The following is a 16,242-nucleotide window of genomic DNA, read 5'->3' as shown; positions in this document are numbered from 1 at the left end:
ATCCTTGGTGGAGCTATGCGCTGTCAGAACACCCTTCTCGTGTTGTCTGTGTTTATTTGTCTGTTTGTTATCTAGCAGGATTACAAACTCAATGTTTTTTTGAATGGGTGGGGAATGACCAAAGGGAGAAACCATTGACTTTTGGACTAGATCTTTTTACTACTTTCTTTAAAATGAAGGTGTTGGCCTAAAGCATGCACTCTCCAAGCCCCCTTCTAGTTTTATTTTTGGGGACATTATATATTATAATTATATTGTCATGTTTTTAACTCATTTAAGGCTGTCCGCATATTATTTTTGACGATTGTATTGTATCTTCATATCGGTGACGCTGCTGCTTCTTGCTCTCTCCTCTCCTCCTACATTTCTCGTCCTCCCGTACTCCCCAGAGTGTCCCACACATCTCGCAGCACTCCCTTCACACACATGCGCACGCGCACGCACACGCTCGACCCTAACACACACACACACAGACACACACACACACACACACCTCCTGCCGCTGCTTTCACTCCACTTCTTTATATTCTCCTCCCTCCTCCTGTTGCAATCCCCCCACTCTTGGTATAACAAGTCTGATAATCATTCAGTGACAGTAACATCTTTTTGGCACAGAATGCCATACAGTTCACCAGGTTCAACAGGTTCAACCTACATTTTGTTTCACATTTTACAGTGAGTTGTACAGCACCTCAGTCAAGGCGAAACATTTTTTTTTTTTTACACAAGAATTGTAATACTTACTTTTTACCACTGAGAAATACTAAAGTTCCTTATACCAAAACACAATATTTGCAAAAGGACGGATGAGCTTGGAGCTGAGATCCAGATCAGAGCAGGGAGGGACATACGCAGCCTCCACGCTCTCTTCTAACAAGGTGAAATTATGTTCAAAATAGAGTTGATTATAATCACCACTGTTCAAAATGTTCAACAAAATACATAGCCACACATTTCAGCAGTCTACAGATTGCCTGCTGCAGACTGGCCGTCGGCTGCTGACATTCAGAGGACAGAGGACGAGGATTCTCCAGTGTTTACGGTAAGCATGCTGCGTCATTTCGTCACTTCCTGTTATTGCCACGGGACACGGGTGGTGGTCGCTATCTGAATTAGCTCCTCCGCTAAAACACAACTCTCTTTCTGTTCTACTACGGCTAAAATCGTCGGTATATAGTTCAGCACCCTCACATACCAGCCCCTACACTCTGGTGCTTTGTGACATTGTGTTCTGTTTAAATCTCACCCTCGTAGTTTTAGCAGCGATGTGTTCTCTCTCTCCCTCCACCGCTCTCTCCTGCTCCGAGTGTCTCATGTTTACTTACTCCTCCGCCTCCATTAACAGTAGTGGTAAATGTAATAAATGTAGTATGTTGGTAGACATGGAGGCGAGGCTTAGCAACTTAGAAGCTCGGCTCCTCAGCTTAGAACCCCCGTTAGCTGTAGTTAGCCGTGCTGCTAGCCGCAGCGAAGCCACCTAGCTTAGCTTCAGCTAGCAGTCCCTCGACTTGCCCCGGGCAGCCGGGAGCCCAGGGTGGCTGGGTGACGGTCCGGAGGGGGCATAGTACCACCCATAGAAAGCCCACGATTAAAGACCCACCAGCTCACGTCTCAAATAGATTTTCTCCACTCAGCGACGCACCCGCTGAGAATCAAACTCTGGTTATTGGCGACTCGGTTCTCAGAAACGTGAGATTAGCGACACCAGCGGCCATAGTCAATTGTATCCCGGGGGCCAGAGCCGGCGACATCCAATCCAAATTGAAGCTGCTGGCTAAAACTAAACGTAAATACAGTAAAATCGTAATTCACGTCGGCAGCAACGACTCCCGGCTTCGTATGTCGGAGGTCACTAAAGTTAATGTTGAGTCTGTGTGTGCTTTTGCTAAAACGATGTCGGACACAGTAATTTTCTCTGGCCCTCTAGTCGCATGTTTCTTTTAACCGCTGGCTGTCGAGATGGTGTCCTGTAAACGGTGTGGGCTTTATAGATAATTGGCAAACTTTTTGGAGGAAGCCTGGTCTTGTTAGGAGAGACGGCGTTCATCCCACTTGGGATGGAGCAGCTCTCTTATCTAAGAATATTACTAAGTCTATCACATGACAACCCAGAGTTGGGACCAGGAAGCAGAGCTGCAGTGCTAAACACTTCTCTGCGCTCCCTCTCGATCAGTCACCCAACCGCATAGAGACTGTCTCTGTCTACCGTCCGATTAAATTATTTAAATTAAACAATAACAGAGCGAGAACTCCACACAATAATCTTATACTTATTAACACAACCTCTGGAACAAAACAGGAAACAAAGATTTTCAAATGTGGTATTTTAAACATTAGATCACTGTCCTCAAAGGCTATTTTAGTTAATGAACTAGTCTCAGACTACAATATAGATTTATTGTCCCTTACTGAGACGTGGCTGCATCCTGATGAATATGTAAGTTTAAATGAATTTACTCCCCCCAGTCATATAAATTCACACGTCCCCAGGGAACTCGGGCGAGGAGGTGGAGTTGCTGCTATTTTTAATTCCAGTCTATCAATTAATCCTAAACCTAAATTTAGCTACAACTCATTTGAATGTCTTGTTCTTAGTCTTCCACGTCAATCCAGGAAACACCAACAGCCAATCGTATTTGCTGTAGTTTATCGTGCTCCTGGGGCTTATACTGAATTTCTAACAGAATTCCCTGAGTTTTTATCAAACCTAGTCCTAAAGACCGATAAAATTATTATTGTTGGTGACTTTAATATTCATGTTGACAATAATAAAGATAGCCTGAGCGTAGCATTTATTTCAATACTAGACTCAATTGGTTTCAGTCAGTGTGTACATCAACCTACTCATTGTTGTAACCACACACTTGACCTTGTGTTATCATACGGTGTCAAAATTGAACAACACTTAACAGTACTTCCGCGCAATCCAGTACTATCAGACCATAATTTAATAACCTTCGATTTTTCACTATCTGAATATATGCCCCTAATAAAAAACTCATTTTCTAGATGTCTACCTGATAGTGCTGTAGCTAAATTTAAGGAAATAATTCCGATTACATTTAAACCCGTATTATCCGTCGACATAAACAACAAATCCTTTAAAAACCCGAGCTCTATTGAGATTGACCACCTCGTAGATAGCTCTGCAGACTCGTTGCGATTAACATTAGACTCAATAGCGCCTCTAAAAAAGAAATGTGTAAAACATAGTAAATTAGCTCCGTGGTATAATTCCAAGACAAATGAGTTGAAACAAATATCAAGAAAACTAGAAAGGAAGTGGCACTAATACCCTCCCAACAATAGAGATCTCAGAAACGGCTGAGAATCCTTCCCATTACTTAGACAGCTTCTCTCTGATCACCTGTGATCAGTTTACCAAAATAGTCTCAGGTTCTAAACCAACAACCTGTATTTTAGATCCGATTCCAACTAAATTACTTAAAGAAATTCTGCCCCTAATAGATAATTCGTTACTTAACACAATCAATCTGTCATTATCATCAGGTTATGTACCACAGTCTTTTAAAATAGCTGTAATCAAACCCCTACTCAAAAAACCCACCCTAGACCCAGAGGTTTTAGCCAATTACAGGCCAATATCTAATCTCCCCTTCCTATCTAAAATCTTAGAAAAAGTCGTAGCCAATCAGCTGTGTGAGTTTCTCCAGGAAAATAATATCTATGAAGACTTTCAGTCTGGGTTTAGAGCCAATCACAGCACAGAGACAGCCCTGGCAAAAGTCACTAATGACCTTCTAATAGCTTCAGATCAGGGACTTGTGTCTGTCCTCGTTCTGTTAGATCTCAGTGCAGCATTCGACACAATTGACCATCAAATTTTATTAGAGAGACTAAAACAGTTAATTAACATTAAAGGAACGGCCTTAAACTGGTTTAAATCTTATTTTGCTGATCGCTCCCAATTCGTTCAAATCAATGATGAGTCATCGGTGCGCACCAGAGTTAACCATGGTGTTCCACAGGGCTCTGTGCTCGGCCCAATTTTATTCTCATTATATATGCTTCCACTAGGAAACATTATCAGGACACACTCGGTAAATTTCCACTGCTATGCGGATGACACCCAGTTATATTTGTCAATAAAACCTGATCAAAGTAATCAATTAACTAAACTTCGAGCATGTCTCAAGGACATAAAAACCTGGATGACCCGCAATTTTCTCTTATTAAACTCAGATAAAACAGAGGTTATAATACTCGGCCCTAAACACCTTAGAGATACATTATCTAATGATATAGCTGCGCTAGATGACATTGCCCTTGCTTCCAATGAAACAGTCAGGAACTTGGGAGTGATCTTCGATCCTGATTTGTTCTTTAATAGTCACTTAAAAATAATTTCTAGGACCGCGTTTTTCCACTTGCGTAATATCTCAAAAATCAGACATGTCCTTTCGCAAAAAGATGCAGAAAAACTAGTCCACGCCTTTGTTACATCGAGACTGGACTACTGTAATTCACTATTATCAGGCTCCAGCAGTAAGTCGTTAAAGACACTGCAGCTGGTCCAAAATGCCGCAGCACGTGTCCTGGCGAGAACTAAGAAAAGAGAGCACATTTCTCCAGTATTAGCATCGCTACACTGGCTTCCTGTTAAATCTAGAATAGAATTTAAAATTCTCCTCCTCACCTTCAAGGCTCTTAATGATATGGCACCTTTTTACCTAAAGAGATGTTAATACCATATCAACCTACTAAAGCACTCCGATCCCAGAACTCAGGTTTACTTGTTGTCCCTAAAGTCTCTAAAAGTAGAGTAGGAGCCAGAGCTTTTAGCCATCAAGCCCCACTCCTGTGGAATAATCTCTCACTTTCAGTTAGGGAAGCAGACACGCTCTGTTCGTTTAAAAGTAGACTCAAAACCTTCCTTTTTGATAAAGCTTATAGTTAGAGCTAATTAGTGCGATGTTCCAAAATTGATTAAATGGCAAAAACCCCTGATGATGCTAAGACGCACAGGGAATTTATGACACAAGACACACGGAGCTTCTCTTTCCTGCTTCTCCTTCCTTTTCTCCATATTTATCACATCAAGATAATTCTTATCTGATCAGTACATGTTACTAATCTGACCCCTTCCCCGGAGTTTCTGTGCCTTAGCGCCCGCGGATGCAGGGCCACAGCTGTGGCCGCACCATGGATTATGATTGTGGATCGCGCGTCAGAGGTCGCAATGGTGGATCCAGTTCGGTGGATTCTGTATCGTGCCAGCTGATCGTCGTTGTAATGGAGGATCCTTTGTCGCGTTGGCATCGGCTGATGAGGGACCACGACCGAGGTGGCAGCTGATAATGGATTCTAACTGGCGGCAGTGGACAATAACTGTGGATTATAGTGGATACCATCCTGATGCTGGATCGTGGTCTTGCTGGCTGCTGGCCAGAGACTGTGATTGCAGCGGGACTGCCTGACACATAGTATTGAAAAATGTTTACCCTCATCGATGCTGCTAAAAATCCTGATGATGTTTTCTTACACCTGACATCTATTGCACTTCTGTCCGTCCTGAGAGAGGGATCCCTCACATGTGGCTCTCTCTGAGGTTTCTACATATTTTTACCTGTGAAAAGGGTTTTTAGTAGTTTTTCCTTACTCTTGTTGAGGGTTAAGGACAGAGGATGTCACACAATGTTAAAGCCCTATGAGACGAATTGTTATTTGTGAATGTGGGCTATACAAATAAAACTTGATTGATTGATTGATTGATAAAAACATTAAATGATCAGAAGGGGTGTTTTAGTAAAATAAAAACTGAAGCCTAAAATAAAGTTGATGTTGTCCTGTTGATTTATTTGTTTACCTCAAATTTAGTTAGAAGGAATTAGGTAAATAAAAAAACAGCTATAAGCCATTAGAAATTTGTAATGTTGATTATATAACAGTAAGTGAATGAATGTGAAGATAATCTAGTTTGAGTTTATGTAAAAAACAGGTTTTCTCTTAAAGCAGGCCTAAATTAGTGGCCCATTGGCAACATACAGCCCTTGTTTGATTTTTGATGGCCCCCAAGACTGTCTGCAAATAAGGCTGGATGGGATGTGTGATATACTAAAAAAAAAGGATATGTCTGAGCAGCCTTGTGTGCATTGTGTGCATATGAATTGCCCATGTATTCACATGGGCAATTCATATGCCTGCGGACACACACACACACACACGCACACCCAGTGTTTTTGGAAACCTACAACCTTCTGAAATGCCTTTCAGCACTTTAGAATACATTCTCCCTCTCACATCTGTCTCTGCCTTAATGTACTCAACTTTCATTTAAAAAATCTGTCAGAGAACACACGAATATTGAAAAAAATTATTTTAATTTGTGGAAAACATAAGATCAGTGTGGAGCGATGAGGAGATTGCTTGAGGTTTAACCAATGCTTTTTAATTACTTCATCATCAGTGGGTTAGTGTTAGGGGGTTAGGGTCACCGACAATGTTCATTGTTTGGTACATTGTTATGTGAATGTACCAACTATTCGCATAACAATGTGGATGGATACAAACGTTTCTTAGTTTTTTTCCTGTTGATCAATGATGAAATATTATGCTAAAAGTACAATGATCAGCCATTTTACCACCTATTATAATTAGAGCTGTCAAACGATTAAAATATTTAATCGTGATTAATCGCATTTTGTCATAGTTAACTCGCGATTAATCGCAATTAATCGCAAATTTGTATCTATTCTGAATGTTCCTTCATTTATTATTTTTCCATAATTTTACTTTCGTTTTAATGCTCTTATCAACATGGAAAAGTGGATTGGCTTGCTTTATGCAAATGTTTTATATTATTGAAAAACAACATTGCCAAACAGGGCGGTACAAAATAAGATTATAAAGTGCACATTTCAGGTAAACAAGGACTCTCCCTATAGTGCAGTTAAACCATGGCTTAATATTTTCTTTTTTTCAAGTTTGCTGTGAACATAGCAGTCAGTCCTCTTATTTCAGAAACAATGAACCATAACAGTTAGGTTACCAATAAAAGGTAAGCCTACTACTTCTTTGCTTTAAGCTAGCTACTCAAACAGACAAGCAACAAATAACAAACAAACAAAATACACAGGCAGGTGTCGGCCTACTTTGAAATAAATGAAACACACAACTTTGTAGGGCTATTTGAGTCCTCCCCTTATTTGTGGAAAATGTATGAAATAAGAAGTACCCTATTTTTAAATAAATAAAAACATATAGCTGCAGCCTAATAGTGTAACGGACTGGGTTTATGTTTATGTTTGGTTTTGACGTATGCTCAGTAAAACACTGTTGAAGGAGCGCTCTGATGTCTGACGGTTATGAAGGGGTCTGGGTGGGACATGTGACTGTTTTAACCAATAGGATGGGGGGATCAGGGATCAATGAGGAAGTGAAGTGTTGATGTCTGCGAGAGACGGAGTAACAGCGAGAGGTGCACATGTTCGTGTAGAGGAAAATACCAGTTACTAAACCACGAAGAAGTTCCGTGTCCTGTGGGAAGCTACAATAGCTTTAAAATATATATTTTAGGTGGCGAAATATTAAAACAAAAAGCGAGAGCAGGTCAGACTGGAGGCGAACACAGACACTGAAGCTGCAGCTGCAGCTCTGCTTTAACTCGAGTTAAAAAAATTGACGGCGTTAAAATGGGTTTGCGTTAACGCCGTTAATAACGCGTTAAACTGACAGCCCTAATTATAATCCAAACCTATTATAATGGAGTCAACCTGTGGTAAATTGAATTCATTGGACATAGTTTAAAAAGTCACACAAGCTGGTTTATGTCAGGTCCCACAAATCACCATGCATGTCAGACAAAAACCAAATCATTAGGTCTGAGGAACTCTCCGTAGATCTGTGCGATGTGGTGAGGCAGAGATCAGGACAAGGCTATAAAGTTTTGTGTCCTCCCAGGAGCACAGCAGCCTTAATAATTGGAAAATGGAAGATGTCTGGAACTACAGAGACTCACACTGAGTGACTGAGCAAGAAGGTCAGGGGGAGGACTCAAAATATTTCTAGAGGTTCAAAACTTTTTTACTCACACATAACTAAAATATTTTTTCATAGGCATTGATCTGATACATGTGTTTGTGCAAGGTCTTTGTGCCCAAATATTGAAATGTACTCATGTGATCATGTGCAGGATATTTTAGTTTGATCAGACATACCTGGAGGCGAAGAACTTAGTGCTTCAAACCTGCAGAAAGCATAGCGTTGGACTGCAGCACAGTTATAAAGAAGCATAATCCCACCATCTGAAAAACATTTTTGTATTGCCACTAACAAATGCCACGGGAAGACCAACCTTAGAGGAAGAATATTATGTGCATGATCTTGTTGCAGGGAGTTTCCTCTTTGTCTGGCGTGCAAACTCTGCTCATGATTCCGAAAATGGGGTAAAAGGTGAGAGATGTTTCAAAGGTAAGAGGATGGACAGAGTGGACGCCAGTGCACATCGCCACAAGCACATGATATACACTCTGAACATCAGTGAACTACAAAAAGAGCAGGAAGAGAGCAACACCGCCTCATCCTGCCACCACCACCTTTGATGTGAGAAGAAAAGACACTGTGCAGAGGACGGACATTGGATGTGAATTATTGAACGATGTCCGACAGCCGTATGTTTGTCTATTCACATCGCAAAGACATTTTGACAAGGACAACGAGGCTGAAACAACATTAACAAATACCTAAGTGCTGTGCGACTGCCGTATTCCAGTCTCTCTCCAGTTGTTCACACATATTTACAGCTTGGAGTTTGGGGACTTTAGCGACTCTATAATGTTGTCCTGTTTAACATGTGGGGCTTTAAGGCTTCTATATTATTTGTAAACACAATGCACTTTTAGTCTCCTGTAAATTCCTTACAAGCCTACGTTGACTATAGGTTTTAATAGTTCACCAACTCTTGACAGCAGGAACATTCAGCCACATGTCAGACCCCTTGCTGATGAAGACCATGTGATGCAGGTAAAATCGCTCCATGTAAAAATGTAAAAATTGTTTAAATACTTTGTGTTTTCCCAAAATAATGGCTAAAAATACTGAACAGGCACTCTGATGGTTTGAGACGGTAAGAACCTCAGAGTTTCCAGCTTGTTCATGCAAAGAAAGAAACTGAAAAGATGCCTTGACATTTCCAGTTCTCTCTATTATTCTATATCACAAGGGATCTGTCAAAATGGGGATTGTACGTCCTCCTCTGACATTACAGTTAGACACAAGGCCTTTTCAGTCGGTATGCTATGATACCAATGTGGTGAAGACAGACTGAAATGTCAAATGTCAAGGTGGCCCCCAGAGTCTTCCATGAGCTTTAAATGTATTTCTTTGGGGATTCTTTGTCCAGAGTGAAAAGCGCTGATTCAGATACTCTCCCTTTCGACACCTGATATACAGGAACACTTGTGTTTACAATTTACCACATCAATGTTACAGAAAATATACAGTTTGTTGTTTTCTCTTGGGAACTGCTCAATATTCTGTTTTGAAAATTACAGAAATTAATTGTAAAAATATTTCTGCTTCTTAGAAAAGTGATGCATCTCCATGGCACGATACAAGTATCTGTGTTTTAACTAATTCAAAGATTTGCAGTTATGCTATAGGTAATATATCAGTAGCCCATAGTTCTGTATTCTCAGCAAACACATGATCCACTTGCACAAGCACTTACTCTTGTTGAACAGATGTCAGGTCAAAGGTGGGTTGTGTGGAACTACGTATGTTGGGTAGTATGTACTGAATGTGTGAAGGTTTGCGTCCTGCCCTGACCGGTGCAACTGGTTGGGTTTCCTTCCAAGTGTATCACAAATGTGAACAGAACTTTCAGGAAATCAGGAAAACCAAAATGTTGCTGTCCAGTAATGGAAGGTCGTCTTTGAAGCAGCCCTTGGCCAGCCACTGCTGTGACTCAATTGGTCTCCAGACCTGCTGTTTGTAGGATGCGGCTCCTAGATTTAGACATGGCTGATATTTGCCCTCTGCATTAATTCAAAGAACATTTCCTCTCGTTGGTCCACAATGCGGGATGTTTTAGTCTGCCACCACTTTTCGTCAGAAGTGTGATTTCTGTATGTGATCATTCTATTGAATCTGTTTACATTACACTTAGTCACATTTGAACAATATCTAAATGTAAAAAAGTATAAATATAAAAAAAACTTCAAAAATAAGTATCCCTTTAGGCAGTCTGTGTTTTTCCATACTGAACATCCAGAGCAGCTCATCACACACTTCACACCACAAACTTAAACCAACTTAGAGTAGAAGCTCCAAAATTAAATTATACTCAGACTGACACAATGTGAAATATTTATGGTCTAAATAGAACTGCTTGTTAATTAAAAATAAGAATTAGATTAGAAAAGGTATTTTCAATATGTTGTCATACAGTCATATAGAGAAAGATTCCCTGTGTTCCTCAGAAAGGCGAAGCACGGCAATATCACCAAAACCTATAATTTACCAGTGCAAACATTTGATTTTAAAACACTCAAACGTACCACAGCACTTTATCATTTACACATGGAGACGGGGATGGAATACTCATTACGCAAAAATGGATTAAACCGGATTTCGGCAGATCATATGGGAACTGCATTTATTTCTCCTCTTGCAGAATTGTTACGTGCTATACTACAATATTATGCTGTAAAACTGTGTGGGGAAATAATATTATCCAGTGCCATGCCATCCTAACCGGGACAAATTATCCAAATAACCCAGGACATGGTTATTTTAAACACAACATATTTAATCAGAAATACCACCGCTGTCAACTGTAAGATATCATGTCATGGTCTCCCTACATCATAAAACAGGATATCAGTCATTCTGAACTCAACACAGCTGGCTTGTCAATTGCCTGGGAACCGTTCAGTTGTACAAATGCAGATCTGTATATGTTAGACAGTGTCTTGAACTCCATCTGTGTGAGCATCGTTTGTCTGCATGACTTTACTGTAATTCACAGCTTTATCAGAGAGAGTCCGTGGAAATGGTGGTTTGCTGCTATCTTGTGGAGATGTTTTTAATGGCTGGTGACGACTTGTTCTGCTGGAGAGGGAGGACAGAATCAAAATCCCCATTCCTTCATTTTTATTTAATCTTTTTTTCATTCAGGTGAAGATGGGACAGCTCATACGCTGGTGCATAGCCATACTTTATTGAAAATTATATTAAATATATATGTATCAAATATGAAAGGCTACATTTATCAAACTAAAACCTTAGAGGGTCCAAATAAGATTTCCATGAGTGTTCTGACAGCAGAGTAAAAATGAGTATTTACAGGGGCTGAGAGGATCCATCACTCAACAACTAAAACTGTATGTATGAGGGAAGGTGATAAATACAGAACTTAGGATCTTCTCAGGATAGTCTTGTGCTATAGGAACACACACACACACACACACACACACTTAATGTGCATAATATGTGCGGTTCCATGTTGTGATTAAATAACATACAAACAATTCATTTCAAAGATCACATGTTAAGATGGTTACTTCATTTGACGCAAACATAACTTGTGAATTCATAACAAATCACTTTTCAGTGCTTATAAAAGTTCTCTCCCCACACTCTCACATTTGCCACCTTAATGCAACACGTAAACAGGAAAACATGAAAATAGGACATTGTTTGAAAACGACTTTATGTCTGTGTGCAATTTGGATTTAATAATACATGAATGGTACATTTGAAACGGTGATTGTTAAGAGTCATAATATTTTCCTTTACATTAGATTTACATTTTTCATTTAGCTAACACTTTTATCCAAAGCGACTTTCAATAAGTGCATTCAACCCCCGGAGGGGACAAACCCAGAACAACAAGAATCAAAAAAGTATAATTTCTCCGACGGTCCCTGAACGCCATATGTCTCCATGACCCGGATGTAGATTGGTTCAACGTTATATCCCACAATCCCTTTCCTCTACCTCCCTCTTTCTCCTCTGCAGCCATGTCTAAAAGAGGTAATGTAGCCATCCTCACATGATCCACGGGCATCTGGCGGTTTGAAGCCACGCTAGGTCTAAAGATGTAGTTTGTGTGTGAGGGAGCGATGCAGACTTTATATGTGTGCGATTAGTTCTCAGTTAATTGTTACAGTTTAGGAGATATTTACGGTGTTTTCTCCGGCCAGCTGAGGAAGCCATGTTTTGCTGTACGCGCCATGTCGGCATGGAACCAGAGCTGGAGGCCGGAGTCTGAACTTGAATGATTCTTTCAAGATTCACGCGGATTATCTGTTTGCTTTCTAGTTAATTAGTTGGAGAACACTCAGATAAACTGGTAGTTGCGGGTTGGTAGTGCCAAAGAAGACGTGTTAGCCAGCTTGTCGTGGAAGCTAACATGTAGCTGAAGCTAATATGTAGCTTCACTGCTTGGGTTCGTGTTTGTGGCACGTTTTCTAGACTTAATGTTACTGTACTTTCTCTCCAGTGAGCTTTCCGCAAGACTCGTGGTTATTTGGAAAACATTGCGTATAAATTATACGTTTTATTTCAGGACTATACCAATGTGTTTTCAGCGAGTTGTACTTATAAGCCAATAGTCCCAATTTCCCAGGCTGTCTGTTTGAACCATGTAACTAGGATTCAAAGTGTTCAGCTCTTAGCTCATGGAAACTAAAGATTGTGTCAGGATGTTAAACAGCATGAACAGGTAAATCCAGATGTGGCCCTAAGTGGTGTGTGTGGCCTGTTCTCCTGGAGCTTCTACAGGCCGAGCTGATGTGTGTGTTCTCTTCCCTCAGGACGTGGTGGGTCATCTGGAGCCAAGTTCCGCATCTCACTGGGTCTCCCAGTGGGAGCAGTCATCAACTGCGCGGACAACACAGGTATGTCTCAAGCTCACATCCTTAGATCTCAGTGCTCAGTTTTGTAAATCCAACACTCATCTTATCTGCACAGACAGCTGAGGAAGTCTGTTTTATTAAGTTCATGAAAGACATGCACACAACACTCCTAAAAGGTTCTGCTTGTGAACGCGAGCAGTAGATGTGCATTCAAGAAATGAAAGGTGGTTTCCTGGTTGTCGTGCTGCTAGCTCTCAAGCTAACAGGTCACATGTGAGTGGAGTCTGATACTCAAGGTTCCTGCCTGCAGGTCTGGTTGAGAAATGTTGAAATTAATATTTTTTACTATGGATTTAACAAATGTACCAAACCAGGCTCTATGTTCTAAGACTTTTTTTTAAAATATGGTCCACGACCAATTGTGCTAATATAACAACTTATACTTTTCCTATGTAAAACCGTAAGCCCCAACTCATACTCTTGCGTAACTTTCTAAAATCTTAGAAAAGGGTTTTCAGAACTTTTCAGCATTTCCCCTCACTCAGGTCGTCAGCCATTGTCTGAAATCCGATGTGCAGTTATTTGGACTCACTTAAATTCACGAGTGAAAAACAATTCTTTTAGTTTATAACATTATTTTTCTTGCGCCATTTGTGTTAGATCATATGAAACGTGTCTCATCCAGCTCTGATGGCATGACGCCATCCATCATATTGGAATAATGATGTAATGATTTTGATTTATGTTGCTACACTGGTTTTTAGCCTAGTCTTTTCTCACTTCTCTCCCCCTTCAAAAAGCACTTGCTTTGTCTGCTCTGTGGCTGTGTGAGTTGTCAAGAAGGGAATATCGAACTCATCACTGTGGGTGAGATGGCAGCGAACCAGTGGCTGACTAATCTCAATCAGTGATGAGACAAGCAGGACAACTTTTGTAACCTCTATGAAATTAACCATCAGGATCTTTTTCCTGTCTCCCACACAGTTTTTATTCTCTTGGTTATCTCCCTCTCCAGGTGCCAAAAACCTGTACATCATCTCCGTGAAGGGCATCAAGGGGCGTCTGAACCGTCTGCCTGCAGCGGGTGTGGGTGACATGGTCATGGCCACCGTGAAGAAAGGCAAGCCAGAACTCCGAAAGAAGGGTGAGTGTCTGCAGGTTTCAGTTTGTTTGTGATCTATTCCATATTTGCCCCAGTGTTCACTTGATCCATAAGACATTTGCATCACTGTTGGAGTAGTTTAGTAGCAAAATGTTTCCCCTTCAAAAAGCACTTGCTTTGTCTGCTCTGTGGCTGTGTGAGTTGTCAAGAAGGGAATATCGAACTCATCACTGTGGGTGAGATGGCAGCGAACCAGTGGCTGACTAATCTCAATCAGTGATGAGACATCTCCTCAATTCCCATCCAATTTAAAATGCTTGTCTTCTGTAGTTGTGAATGAGCTTGTATTAATCCATTAATCCCACCTGTCCACAGTGCATCCTGCAGTGGTGATACGGCAGCGGAAGTCGTATAGACGAAAAGATGGCGTGTTTCTCTACTTTGAAGACAATGCGGGCGTCATAGTAAACGTCAAAGGGGAAATGAAAGGTGAGTTGTTAGAATGTTTCACTAGGTTTGTATAGTTGTATAAACACTGGAGCCATAAACAGGGGCAATATGTATTTAATATACTAGCTTATATAATGACATCGAGCAGAGAATTAAGATCAGCATTTACATTTTCCCCCGATTCTCACTGCCTCTGTGGCAAAGATGTTGAGCAAATCTTCTATACCAGCTGTTGGAAGTTTTTGCTGTTCTCATCCATTCCATATTTGCCCCAGTGTTCACTTGATCCATAAGACATTTGCATCACTGTTGGAGTAGTTTAGTAGCAAAACATTTCCCCTTCAAAAAGCACTTGCTTTGTCTGCTCTGTGGCTGTGTGAGTTGTCAAGAAGGGAATATCGAACTCATCACTGTGGGTGAGATGGCAGCGAACCAGTGGCTGACTAATCTCAATCAGTGATGAGACAAATTTAACCTTGTCATGCAACCAAGGTCCAGGAAATATGTCCACGCTCCAACTGGTATCTGTTTGTCATGAATTGTTAATATTGGTGAATTCTGAGTTTAAGGCCTAACTAACAGTGCCTTCCTTGTGTATCTGCAGGTTCAGCCATCACAGGCCCAGTGGCCAAGGAGTGCGCTGACCTGTGGCCCAGGATTGCCTCCAATGCTGGCAGCATTGCCTGAGTGGAGCTTGCACTTCTGTTCATTTTCAATAAACTGTTGATAAACAAGCCATGAATCTGTAATCCCAGTTATAATTGCTCTTGTGTATGGAGTCATGTTAAAGGTTTATTTTGTTGAATTTAGTGACTGAGGTTGGGTGTTACAGCTGAATACCACTCACCCTCAGACATGACAGTACCTGTGGGAGCCATCGCATGTCATTAAATACAGATTGTCCAGTCTGAATTACTGTAAATGAAAAAGCATGGTCTCTTCTGTAGAGGGGGACCTGCTGCTGAAATTATAACGTGTCCATTCTAGGGTAAAGAAAATAATTCTGTTAAGATGATTGCAAACTAGTGAAAACATCACTAGGATTAATTTATATTTAATTTCTGCCAATAGATCCCTCTCCTAAATCTTACACACTGGACCTTTTTAACATGCTGTGTTTTTAAGGAAGCCTATTCAAAGGACTAAGTTTCATATTGACGAGTACAAAATCTTCAACAGCACGGTTTCATCTTGTTAATGCACTTGCTCTATCTGGAGGGTGTCCAGAAACCTGTAGAGAATTACTGAACAGTGGACACCTAATTAACTTATTTCAAATGAAGAACATATATCAGGATATATATATGTAAAGCAGCCAGACAACCCAACTGTAAATATTAATAAAAGCTGGAGTCCAGTGAAATCACCTGCAGAGCATGTGAGGAGCTGAGAGGACACAGACTGGAGAAATGCATGCTGGGAGGGGAAAAATGAAGCACAAGGTGTAGCAATGCACACTTTAATGAGTTTCAGAAGAATAACATTGTTCAAAAGTCCAAATCACAAATTTTGGGAACACTGCAGGGACCTGGCTCAGTCATTTAACCACTATCACAGAACGGGACTTACACATTATATACTGTGGGTGGTGAATACTGGACAGGCATGCATTCTGATATTACATATAGTAGCCTATTTACGTTTTCCTGGCTACAAGGTTATTGTAAGCTTGGACATCTCTATGCCGGTAGAAACTAAGACAGCACAGTGAGTGGCTTCATCGCTCTCTTTTATACCCATGTTCACTTTAATCCTCTTCATGCATTTTACACCATTGTAATTAACTCCAGGAGGTTACATTTGTATCTGTTAGGTAGTCAGCAGGATTACGATAAACTTCTCCATCGATTTGACATGTTGTTCAGAGGGGAG

General features: G+C 40.7%; 1 protein-coding gene across 1 annotated transcript; it reads left to right on the top strand.

The window, feature by feature from the left end:
* Positions 1 to 11,935: 11,935 nt before the first annotated feature.
* rpl23 (ribosomal protein L23) lies at positions 11,936 to 15,104 on the top strand. The gene is made up of 5 exons (XM_061089510.1): positions 11,936 to 11,994; positions 12,777 to 12,860; positions 13,834 to 13,962; positions 14,296 to 14,409; positions 14,975 to 15,104. Exons 1-5 carry the CDS (start codon positions 11,982 to 11,984, stop codon positions 15,055 to 15,057), a joined length of 423 nt encoding a protein of 140 aa, XP_060945493.1. The 5' UTR covers positions 11,936 to 11,981; the 3' UTR covers positions 15,058 to 15,104.
* The last annotated feature ends 1,138 nt before the right edge of the window (positions 15,105 to 16,242 follow it).

This window comes from Limanda limanda, chromosome 17 (genome assembly GCF_963576545.1).
Source record: "Limanda limanda chromosome 17, fLimLim1.1, whole genome shotgun sequence".
Taxonomy (NCBI): Eukaryota; Metazoa; Chordata; class Actinopteri; order Pleuronectiformes; family Pleuronectidae; genus Limanda; species Limanda limanda.
This window is presented reverse-complemented; position numbering and strand designations above follow the sequence as displayed.